This window comes from Pinus tabuliformis, chromosome J (assembly GCF_031772625.1).
Source record: "Pinus tabuliformis cultivar Carrire ecotype Pingquan chromosome J, CPIR1, whole genome shotgun sequence".
NCBI classification, from domain to species: Eukaryota; Viridiplantae; Streptophyta; class Pinopsida; order Pinales; family Pinaceae; genus Pinus; species Pinus tabuliformis.
In genome coordinates, this window is record NC_142295.1 from 588,757,846 (window position 1) to 588,770,654 (window position 12,809).

Genomic DNA, 12,809 nt, shown 5'->3' on the forward strand with positions numbered 1-12,809 from the left:
AAAAAAATTTTTGAACTGCCCACGCAGATACGCACTAAGGGTTCGATATTACCTGCTCCGTGCGTGCGTTTGGGTTCAATTTTACCTGCGCAGATGTGTAAAACCCAAGAAAGACAGCGGAACTACAACAAAACGCATCCAAAACTGGGCACGAATATTGCGTGGGAACCCTAGCCGTCAATCAGAAAACGATAAACAAGCGCTGACCAAAACAACGCATCACCATTCCAGCAATGTCACCTGGCATGCGATATTTCTCAACTGAATTCGGAAGCAATTCACGTTATCACCTGTGTAACTTCACCAGAAATTCGATGGCCAGAAGGGGACGGATTTCGTGCTTCTGCAACCACGCTATACACGGTTTTCGTTGATATCACAGGCGTGACCAGATGCGTGGAGAAATCTGAGTCGCTGTTCAGACAGAAGAAACGTAATCCTAGACCGAAGGTTAATCCACGTATTGCATACACGATAATGAAGAGCAGAGAAGAAATAAACGCAAGCTGTAAAAATTTCGAACTGCCAGTCCGTATTCTTAAACCAGACATTAAATCGAAGTGACGCTGCGTTAAATTTACCTGAGCCCAAAACGTGCTATATGGTCACAAAAATGAAGACGTTTTACTTGTTCCGGACTGCAAGTGATTGGAGCTTACCTGCAGCGATGAATCGACTTTACCTCAGCTGGTGGTGCATATATGGTCAATTGTCTGCTTTAGGGCCGCTATTTTCGATGGAGAAATCTGAGCAAAATCTGAGCGCTTTCGCTGTCTCTGCAAAACCCTTGCTACCGAAAAGTCAATCCTGTACCTGCAAAAAGAAAAGAAAGCCTGAAATGATATAAGCCAGAAACTAACCTAAAACCCTAATGAAAACTGTAAAAAAAAATAAAATTTGAAACCCTAGATCCAAAAAAAAAATTTGAAACCCTAGGACAGCTCAATTAATTTACAGATTTGGCCCCTCAACAGCCAGATTCAGCAATAAGCACGAAAATATTTTAAAGAAACAGAAATTTTAGGTTTTCACTGTGAAGAACTTCAGAAAATCTCTCATGCAAATTAGAAAAATAAACCGAATGATAAACCCAGGATCAAATCCAACTGGGCTCAACAAAAAATGCTTGCGGGAGTTGGCTGGATCAGCCGAGAACTTCCCCGAACGCCTACAAAATTCCTTCAGAAAATGTTTTCTGCACAGCTCAAAACAACCGTCAACAAAGAGGGCAAAAATGCTGCTAGATTTCAAACAGTAATGGAGATACCTACCATTACTTCAGAAACCCTAACAGCACTCAAACCCCAGCAAGTAAACAAGATACCTGTGCTCACAATACTCTACAAAAAGCGATTATTAATGGCTGAAAATAACATATGCAGAAAATGAAATGATCTCACAGCATTCCAAGAAAGTAACACCAGCAAGATATGGACCCCAAAGTCTTCCTTTATTAACCAGAAACAGATTTACAAGAGAGCTTCTTCAATCTTAGACTCACAGATCGAACTGATCTGAAATGACCACCTAAGACCCCATATAAAGGAAATGATCCCAACGGCTAGTTCGAATGATCCATGTAGAAATGATCTTGACCGTTGATGAGGATCAAGACATCTCTTGATCTCATCCGTCGATTTATTCACTTAAAATATTATTATTTTAATTTTTTATTATTTTTTTTAAATTTTTAAATTTTTTATTTATTTCATTTTTTTTAATTTTTTAATTTTTTATTATTTATTATTTTATTTTATTTTTTTAAATTTTTAAATTTCTTAGTTTTTATTTATTTTATTATTTTATTTCATTTTTTAAATGGATCATCGAACTAAGCCTTTGGAAACATCACCTAGGACCTAGGACTTAGGACTCACGAGGGGATTTAAAACATTTTCAACCCTCAAGACACATTTCATGATGACTTTTTACAATTTACATCTCAAGGGGGCAAACCCACTTAATACAGACCCTCACAAAATACCCAGTTCTGCGACACAACTATAATCTAGCAGATCAACACACTAGGATTCTCCTAAAGTTCTAAGTGACAAAATCCATCCCGGCTTTGGGGTCAGGTTTGAAGGAAAACTCTGCCGATCCATGGATCGGTGAGACGAAAAACCTTCCGGGACGTAGATTACCACTAGAAAGTTAGGTCCACCTAGGCAATTCACATACACGACTCATGTCTGCTAAGATTATTTACAATTCATACATGCAGACTGGGTTTACAATCAAAATGATCAAGCTGCTGATGACTGCAGGATGGCATGGAAACGCTGATCAGGTGCTGCCCCTTTTTGCCAAGAAAAGGGTGGTATACTGCATGGGTAGTTGACCAGTAGAGGTCAACACCCTGATGGAGCTTAACTTCAAGATGTTATGCGATAGTGTTGTCGGACCTGCTTTGGGAAATGCTACTGAGCATTGATGTTCCGGGTGAACTCCCGTGCGAATATATGTTCTGCAGTAAACACGTTGAGCCAATATATGGTTGAGCCTCATCACTCACATTGGATTGGTGCCAAGAAACTTCTAAGATATCTTTGGGGCACAATCACTCATGGGTTGAGATACATTGCCGGAGATGTGTGGCTACATGGATATACCGACGCTGATTGGGTAGGCAGCGTGGAGGATAGCAAGAGCACTTCCTAGATGAGCAGGAAGTAGAAGTCGGTGGCTTTGAGCACCGCTAAGGCAGAGTACATTGCTGTGAGTATGGCCTCCTATGAGGCTGTCTGGTTGAGGAAGCTCTTCATTGAGTTGTATGGACATACATTGGATACTACCGTGATCCTTTGTGACAACTAAAGTGAGATTCGTTTATCCGAGAATCCCGTATTTCATGATTGCTCCAAGCATATCGATATCAGGTACACTTTATCCGAGATATGGTACAACGAGGAGCAATAAGGCTCCATCATATTGGTACAGATGAGCAGGTCATCGACATTTTGACAAAGCCCGAAAGGTCAAATTCTTGGCTTTCCAAGAACAACTAGGAGTCGTTGAGAGACCCTCTTATGAGGGGCATGTATGATGCATGCATTGAGCTCTGGGAGCTTTGGGGGGCTTGGGGTACTTCTTGGATCGACTAGCAACCATAGGGCAACTCACCCTCCCCTAGTGGTGCGTTGTGTATAGGGTGAATGGTTCAACCTTCCCCTGTGATACCCCATGGCGACTTGTAGGCAGGATGAATGGTTCATCTTTCGAGGCATCCTACCCATGCAGTTTGGGACTCATGGAAAGTACCTTTCATTTGGCCAATGAGTAGGGAAATGAGGATAGGGACCATAGTAGTACCGATGGATGCATCGTGTATCTACCGTACTCCCTATGCGAGGATGACCGACATTGATCTGGGATCAATTGGAACTTACTTCGAGTCAGTAAGAGTGATATGAATCACTCTCTTTTGGAACTGATCTGGGAGCAGTAAGAGTGGTATGACACTCTTTGGGACTGACTTTGGGTTAGTAAGAGCGCTATTGAGCACTCTCTCTTATCTGGGACTAACTTCGGGTCAGTAGAGGATGGTATGATACATCCTTGATCATTTCTTCTTCTTCATAGTTCAACAGAGCAGAGCCAAGCTGTGTAGGGCAGTGCATTTGATGGCAGAGATAGTACCGATGGCCAAATGGATTCGCAGATGGAGTTCTCCCTAGTTGAGAGGGAGTGTTAAAATTGGAAACTAGGACCAAACTCCATGTGGGTCATCTTATTTATGGCAGCTGATATTTTTCTTAGATTCCTCTTGTTGAGAGGTGTAGAATTGATCCAACAATCATCCGATTCCAACATGTATTTATGGAGATATGAATTTATTTGTAAATATTTGACAATTTGTCAAGGTCGGCCAAGAAGATAAAGTGTGTGGGACACCCCGAGCTTAATCTCAACGATTCATATAAAAGGAAGATACCTTGTGGCATTATTTCACATCATCTAAACACTCATCTTCTCTCTCCGCATCTTATTGGGCTAGCGTAGGAATAGTCTCTCTCACACATGCAAGGAGGACGAAATTTTTGTTTAGGGCAGCGTTGACTCTCTGTGCAACGTTGACTATTTTCCAGTGTTTTACGAAACGGCCGTACCGAAACGGAAACGGCCGTTTCGTTCCGTTTCAACACAAAAAAATGTGACCCGGCCTTTGACCCGGCTCGGCTGGCCGAGTCAGCTATGACTCGGCCGAGTCAGCCAATGACTCGGCCGAGTCATAGCTGACCCGGTCAACCCGGCCGGGTCCTGTCATGACTCGGCCGTTTCGTTCAAGTGCGGCTGGGGCAGCGTAATAACCAAAAATAAATGACTTTTTTGCTGATTTTTGCCAAGGATTCAGAGGGAGATGTAATGTTTTGATGATGTATGTCCATCAGATAAGGATCCTCCCATTTTCAAATGAAAGAGGTAATTTTAAGATGTAAGATCTAGCTTTGTTTCTAAGTGTCAAAGGTCTGGTAAAATTCAACAGCTATTGTAGACTACACACAGGGACATTGGGGTATATCTGTATCATACATCACATTTAGCTGCCACGCAATGCTTTTGCACTAAACAGAATATTCTTTAATGTATACCTCTGTTCTAGAGGCGAATAGTAAAGGATCAGAACCGTGTCATAATCATAGAGTTGTGAACCACTGTCAAAACAATTTCAGAAAACCAACGATTATGCCCTCAGAACAAAATGACTAAAACCTGCAAAATATATGTTGAACGAACCCAGGGAATCCAGAACTATAAACCACAAACCCTTATACAAGTTCAATGCTGTTACAGATCAAAGGATGTCCGAATTATCTTATCTCTTTTGGAGAAAGGATGTCCGAATTACCTTAATCTTTTGACAACCTTTTGGTCCAGCAAGATATTAGAAGGTTCAAACTTCAATTTGGCATTTTCAACAATTATTTAGCCTTTTAATATGCTTCCATATTATCAACTTATTTGGGGCTTGTGACCACATAGTGGGTGCACCAACTTAAGTTGGACATATCTTTCAAACAGTAAGGAGTCTCGCAGCGTGCTATATATCCTTAGAATCGTAATGACGAGGAGAATCCAATAAAGATGGTCAAGCAATAATGAAGCGGAACATAAAGATGAGTCTTTGATCATGTATGACAGAGTCCAGACTACAGTTGACTATGTATTTACTATTGCCATTGGGTACACCGTACCATTTTGATATAATGGATTGGTTCATGAGCCTACTTTGATCATATGTTGTCTTCCATGTATATTATAATGTTGTGTGTTTGAAAACTTGAATAAAAATCTTTAAAATTATGTTTAAAATTATGTTTTTTTATAAAAAAAATAAATATTTAATGTATTTTTTACAACGACCGAGTCATTGAAATCGAGCCGGCCGAGTCATTGCCGTTTCCGAGTCCGAGTCCGAGTCGATCCTCGGCCGAGTCCGAATCCGAGTCCGTTTTGTAAAACACTGCTATTTTCTAGGCCGCGTTGACCAAGGTGCAGGGCTGTTGGAATGCGTTGACCAAGTGTTGACCAACCGTTGACATGTGCATTGTTGTTTGGGTGCTGCATTGACCAGCGTTGACCAAAGTGTTGATCTGTGCATTGTTGTTTGGGTGTTGCATTGACCAGCGTTGACCAAAGCGTTGACCAGCGTTCATTGGTTAGGGCTGACCACAAGCCGCTGATTTGTTGGCTGCTGTTTTGACCATTGACCGAGTGCTGTTTTGGGCTGCTAATTTTTGTTGTTGAAGACCGAATTTTTCAAGGTTGACTAGAGGTCAAATCGGAGCTGTTTCACTAGCTTTGACTTTTCTGGTTGCTGATATATTATTGCTGATATAAAATCATAGATTTGTGATATTGTACTCTCTCTCTCTCCCTTTGTTGAATTATTGAAGAATATAAAAGAATTGAACAAAGGGTTTCTCCACATTGGGGTTTGTCCCTAGCTAGCCGCCGCATCTAGTGTCTCTTGTCGTGGCTTGTCTTCTGTCGATTTATTTATGTTCTATCAGCATTTTACTTTATGTTAATGTGATTGCTAAACTGTGAAATTGACATTGGTCTAATAAGAAGAAATTGAAGTAAATTGCTCTAAACATAGAACATACCATAATTTAACACCTTATCACATAAGAAAACAACCCCATAAGATCTCTCTATGACTCCATGTAACCTAACTTGAATTGACATTAGTCTTGGTCCATCCATCACATCATAAAAAACCTATAATAAAATTTTGTTTCGCTAAATTCAGCTTCTTCATTTCACCCTGGGCTTCCATTGAATAACTTTAACAATCTTATCTTACGGTTATCACCCTCGTGTCGGAGGAGAGCAGCCTAAAGCAAGAAAAAGGCTGTTGTGGTGACAATGGACAGCCCTCTCGAGTTCTACCAAGGTTGCACTTGTGTTTCCAGACTTTATAATAAAAAATGCAGGTTTGAGAGGTAAAAAGCAGCATAGGCAACCAAGAACTAGAAATGAGAAAATTCATGTACTCAAGGCTTCTCAAAATACATGCTAGACCTTATCTTTCCATATTTTGATTCCAGTTAAAAAAACAAATGGGTGCTAGGGCCACAGATGCTTGGCAATATATAAAATGCCAATTGACTAGAGACCCAAGAGCATTAAGCCATTATTATAATACAATGATTGAGCACATAACATCATGGAGAAGTAATGATATGATCACTGCTAGAACTATACATGCAGTGACAATAAACTGCCATTCAAAACTTTATAACGGAATCAGTAATGGAGTTGATAGGATGTAATTGTGCTTCTGCTATGCATCTCAAGTCTTTCTTCCTTGCATCTAAAACCTTGATGGCAGAGTATTCTGACGATGGTCTCCAGGTCTAGAGGATGTACAGAATAATTACAAAAGAGCGACAATCTTTTTCGCTCACACTATGGCAACAAATGATTACTTGCTGATAATAGCATTATATCAGCATTGATAGTATCTTCAGTTTAAGCAGACTTCACAGTAATCCTTTCAACAGTTCGGTCTCCAAACTCAGGATTGGCTTCAGGGGAATCTTCTTCACTAGGCGGTACAAGTTGCCAAAACAAAGGTAAATATTTTTCCCATTCTTTCAGAACTGCAGTGCCCTTGGTACTTCCAGTCTTGTCCTGTACGATGCAATTGAAAATTAGAATGAAGGCCACGTCAGATTTCCAAGCATAAGTAACTATCTGGTGCAATTCTAGCAACATACACTAATATCTATGCTTACCAAATAATCTTGCAAGAATCCAAATCTCTCCTGAATAAATAATACATATAAGCATGCTATTTAATAGCCTACTGGAAACTAATGAAAGGTGACAATCCTTTCACTGCAAACAAAATCTGCAAAACAAGAGCAGTTGATTACCACGTGAGCCTCTATTAGTTGTTTTAGTTGTAGTTGACCAACAGGAGCCACTACTCTTTGGATCTTTACTATCTCTTTGTTTACCTGCATTTTAAACATTTTATCAGAATAGTATGCAAAATCTTCGAATTTATTTTCTTTCATGCACACACACAGTTACAGATTCGTAGGTTGGCCTTTCTACAAAATCATTTGTTTAAACATTTTTTTCATTCACAACTTAACAATATAATCATTAAAATTTCATTTTCATCTCCAATTTTTGAAAATAATGCAAACTTTGGCGGCCTAAGACTTGTTGAGCCGACAGGCTCATTATACAACTCAGTATGAGGGAGATGTGTAATTCCGTCCATGTTCAACAAGGAATTGACATGTCCCTCATAAAATAAAAATAAACTATTCTCTAAATAGAAAAGCAATGTCGGCTATAATAACAAACAAAAACGAATATGATATATTAGCTTAATTAGTTGTCATATGACTTAATATAATTTTGTATAAAGTAATTAGAAATAAAAAAATAAGTAAGATGTTTAAACCTTATACTTCAGAAAATGTTAAAAACAAAATATTTTAATGTTGTATATAATAAAATATTAATGTGACTTATACTTTTATATTAATAACAAAAAAACCATTTTAATGTGCGTTGATAAAATGTCTCGATACACATGTTATATAAATATTTTGATGTCAATTATGTATATTATAGATTGTTTTAAAAAAATTATATATATATCATAAAAAGCTACTGAAAAATGAAATTAGGGTTAAAAAGTTTGAAGTGGTCTGAGTATTTTACGGTTTGGCCTTTTTTTGGGTATATGTTTTTGTGTGGAAATCCAACAAAGATTTTTTGGACTTACAAGTTTAAGTTGTACTCCATATAGCATTCAAATATACAATTTAAACAATGAAAAATTACACATTGTATTTTGCACTCTAAAATAAGTTTGCCCCTGAAGAAATCTGATCCCTCTTGGATTATGTTAGATCTGAAGTTAGATAGATCTAGGCTGGTGTAACACCCAATATTTTGAATTAGTCATTTACTTGATTACATAAAATGAAAGAAAAAAGAAAAACAAGTGGTCTTAAAATAATAGAAAGTAATAATAGTTATAATAATAATGATAGTAATAAATAATCGTTACTATATATTACCATCATTATTACTACAATTATTAGATTATGCCAAATATAGTCCCATATGTTCATCTCCCAGGTGAATGAAAAAAGCAACCTATGACATTAACAAGAAATACATGCATGACACACATCCTGTGAAACCACATATTGTTTTTGTAAAGTTGACCACATGGTTAGGGAACACTGGTTAGGAACTCTTGTAGACAAGTTGGGTTCTTGTTCAATGCTCAAGTCAAGAGGCTTGAACTGATGAAAGAATGCATGATAGTTCATTGCACATAGAATGTTATCTCGTGCTCTAGTAAAATGTCCTTTTAAAAGATGTTGACCATCTTCATATACAAGAAGATGCTTAACCATGGGCATAGGACCCATGTTAAAATTGACAACTAGGGCCAAACTCCATGTGGGTCATCTTATTTATGGCATCTGATATTTTTCTTGGATTCCTCTTTTCGAGAAGTGTAGGACTGATCTAACGATCATCTGATTCCGACATGTATTTATGGAGATATGAATTTATTTGTATTTACTTGACAAATTGTCAAGGTCGGCTAGCAGCTAAATGTGTGGCACACATTTTGAACGTTTCATATAAAAACAAGTTAGGTTGAGGCATTATTCACTCATCTCATCTCATCTTACATTCTTCTCTCTCTCTCTCTCTCCTTACTTGATTGGGTTTACAAGGAGCAGCATCTCTCACGTGGGAGAAGAAGGATGCAGCAAGGAAGGAAGATGCAGATAGGAGGAGGAAACAGGTTTGTTTCAGCGTTGACTGTGGTTGACCTAGGAGCAGCAAGCTAAGGGTGACTGCGTTGACCAGCGAGGAAGGTGTTTTGACTTTGGCCTAGTGTGAGGAGTCTCCATCAAGCAAGCCGCAGATCTGAACAACAATCTGTTGACCTGATTTGACCACCAAATTGACCAGCACTGACTGGTTAGGGTTGACTACAGGGCTGCATATGAGTTGACCTATTTTGACCATCTCTTTTGGGTTGACCTTCATTGTTGTTGAATGCCAAATTGACCAAAGTTGACTCAAGGTCATTTGTGGACTGTTTGACCAACTTTGCAAGTGCTGGTTAGGGTTTTATTACTGCTGTCATAAAATTACAGAACTGTACATTTGTACTATTTCTCTCTCTGTTGAATTATTGAAGATTATAGAAGAATTGATCAAAGGGTTTCCCCACATTGGGGTTTGTCCCTGGCTAGCCACCACATCTGGTGTCTCTTGTCTTGGCTTGTTTTCTGTCGATCTATCTATGTTCTATAAGCATTTTAGTTTATGTTAATGTGATTGCTAAACATTGAATGACATTGGGCTAATAAGAAGAAATTGAAGTAAATTGCACTAAGCATAGAACATACCATAAATTAACATAGTATCAGAGTTGAGGTGAAAACAAAGCCCAAGCAAGAGCAAGAGCAAGAGCAATCACTGAAGACTATTGGAAAAGTCTATAGACTTCATGGGTTCCTCATCACACTTCCTCACCGAATACAAGACTATCACGGAAAGAAGATGTCTCTTGATCTGACATTGGAAGAGTAGGAAGTGTTGGACCATGTGAGAGGCAAAATCATTGAGCCTCCATCAAATGCATCGGTTGTTGCAAGGAAAAAGTGGACCAAGGGAGAAGTCAAAGCAAAGAAGATCATCCGGGACTCTATCGACAAGCGCCTGGTGGCCTATGTTTCCAAGCTAAACACCTCCAAGGAAATCTACGATAGATTGGTAAGCTTGTTTAAAGTTAGTGATGCAAATCAAGTTTTGTTCCTTAAGAATAAGCTGAAGGAAATTAAGAAGGGCAAAGATGAGAATATGCAAGCCTACTTCTTAAGGATCACCGAGATCAAGAATGATCTCCTATAGATTCGGGAAGTCATTCCTGACAGGGAATTGACCATCACAACTCTTGGAGGGCTCCCATCTAAATGGTATGTATTTAGAACCACTCTTCTCAACAATAATGTAATTCCAGGATTTGAGGAATTGATGGCGAGATGCATTCAAGAAGAGACAAGGATGGAAGAGCAGGAAATGCCTACATTTAGAGGCAATCCCACTGCTTTCTCCTCTCATGCTAAAAGGAGAAATAATTATGGGTCAAAATCTAAGGGAAAAGTCGAACCGAAAGGTGGAAGGAAAGGAAGATGTTTCATTTGCAACAAAATTGGCCACTATGCGAGGGAGTGTCCTGATAGAAAGAACACATCTCATGACGATGATCAAAATCACTCCCGAGGAAATTCCAACAACAATCAAAGGAAGGGCAGGTTCAATGGCAAAGGAAAGAGGAATGCCAGAAATCAAGGAAGTGGTCAACCCTCCAAGAAGGCAAGAAACTCCAGGTATGAATCTAACATTGTTAACAATAAGCAAGATGAATATTATCTGATATCGGCCCTCTCTACTACTCCTCCAGACTCGTTGGGCAATTGGCTTATTGATAGTGGTGCCTCAAGGCACTTCACTGGTTACAAAGAAGCTCTCTCTAATCTGATAGAGAAGGAGACCAACCTGGAAATTAAATCAGGGTAACACAATCCATTTGCAAGAAGTCCTATATGTACCTGATCTCAAGAAGAATTTGGTGTCCATTTCGGCAATGGAAGACAAAGGCTACAAGGTGGCCTTCATCGATGGCAAGGTACGTGTATGGAAAAAGAATTTTAAAGATGGTTTCACTCTTGGGTTTCGAGTTGACTCTCTATATCAAGTTGGAGGAAGTCCGTTGGGAGTCATGTCTTGCAACACAACTCTTCATTCTGAACTATGGCACTGGAGGTTTGCCACCTTCACTATAAGGCTCTTCTCGATGTGATACAAATGGTGACCGGTATGCCCGAGTTTAAAGTAGAGCAAGAAGGTGTATGTCCGGGGTGTGCCGAAGGAAAACTCAAAAGGGGACCATTCCCCTCAAGCCATAGCAAGACCTCCAATATATTGCAGTTGGTTCACTCCAACATATTTGGTATGATGCCTGTGAACTCTTTGGGAGGATATTTATATTACCTCACTTTTACAGATAATTATTCTCGCAAGACTTGGATATACTTCTTGAAAAAGAAGGTTGAAGTGTTCTCCTGGTTCCGTCACTTCAAAGCCTTGATTGAGAATCAAATTGAGAAGAAGATCAAGATCTTAAGGACTGATAATGGGATCGAGTATGAATCCAATGAGTTCCATGACTTTTGCAAAGAAGCTGGCATTAAGAGGGAGACCACAACACCATACACTCCTGAGCAGAATGGTGTGGAGGAAAGGAAGAACCATACGATTTTGGAAGTTGTTTGTTCCATGCTCCATGATCAAAGGCTTCCAAAGTTTCTATGGGCCGAAGCTGCAAATACCGTCGTATATGTTCAAAACCAATGCCCTCATCAAGCATTGGATTCCAAGACTCCCGAAGAGATGTTCACTGGTAAGAAACCTGATGTATTTTATTTTAGAATTTTTGGAAGTTGTGTATATTTTCATGTGCCGAAAGAGAAAAGGAATAAATTGGGTGCATTTGGAAAGAAGGGAATCTTTGTGGGCTATAACAAAAATACTAAGGGCTATAGAACGTATGTGGCTAGTCAAAGGGAAGTCGAGATTAACCATGATGTCACCTTTGACTAAGATATGGCTCTTAGCAAAGTTGACAATCTTCCTATACTAAGGAAAACTGGAGAAGCTGACACCAGCAAACCAGATGAAAAGAAAGATGAGACGATGCCCGATGTGGAAGAACCTATGGACCCTACTGATCCCCCTCCACAAGAGCCTTCCTCTTCTAGGAAGAGGCCCTCATGGCTTAGAGGGACACTGGATGATGCCAAAGGACACATTGCACCCAGAGGGACTTTACGTGAAAGTAAGACGCTGACTAGGTATTAGGGATACTTGGCCATTATGAGCACGATCATTCAAAATGAGCCCTCATCGTTTGCAGAAGCCATGAAGCATAAAGTATGGAAGGATGTTATGACTGAGGAATACGACTCCATCATGAAGAATGATGTCTGGGATGTGGTCCCAGACCCCAGGACAAAACAATTGTCACTTTGAAATGGCTTTACAAGATAAAGCATGAAGCTGATGGAAGTGTTGAAAAGTATAAGCTTCGTTTTGTCCCTCGTGGCTTCTCTCAAAAGGAAGGTATAGATTACGACAAGATATTTGCACCTGTTGCCCGATACACCACCATCCATAGCCCTTGCTGCTTCGTAAGGATGGAACCTACATCAGATGGATGTCAAGACCACGTTCTTGCATGGTTC

The 12,809-nt window shown here is 39.4% G+C and overlaps 1 protein-coding gene across 1 annotated transcript in view; it reads right to left on the reverse strand.

The window, feature by feature from the left end:
• Positions 1–6,507: 6,507 nt before the first annotated feature.
• LOC149228360 (ferredoxin-dependent glutamate synthase, chloroplastic-like) overlaps positions 6,508–12,809 on the reverse strand; it is a 367,732-nt gene continuing 361,430 nt past the window's right edge. The window contains exons 26-27 of the mRNA XM_089378162.1: positions 7,386–7,469; positions 6,508–7,140 (exon numbers count right to left, since the gene is read on the reverse strand). Coding sequence (XP_089234288.1) covers positions 6,979–7,140; positions 7,386–7,469 — 246 coding nt within the window. The 3' untranslated portion in view covers positions 6,508–6,978. The remainder of the gene's footprint in view (positions 7,141–7,385; positions 7,470–12,809) is intronic.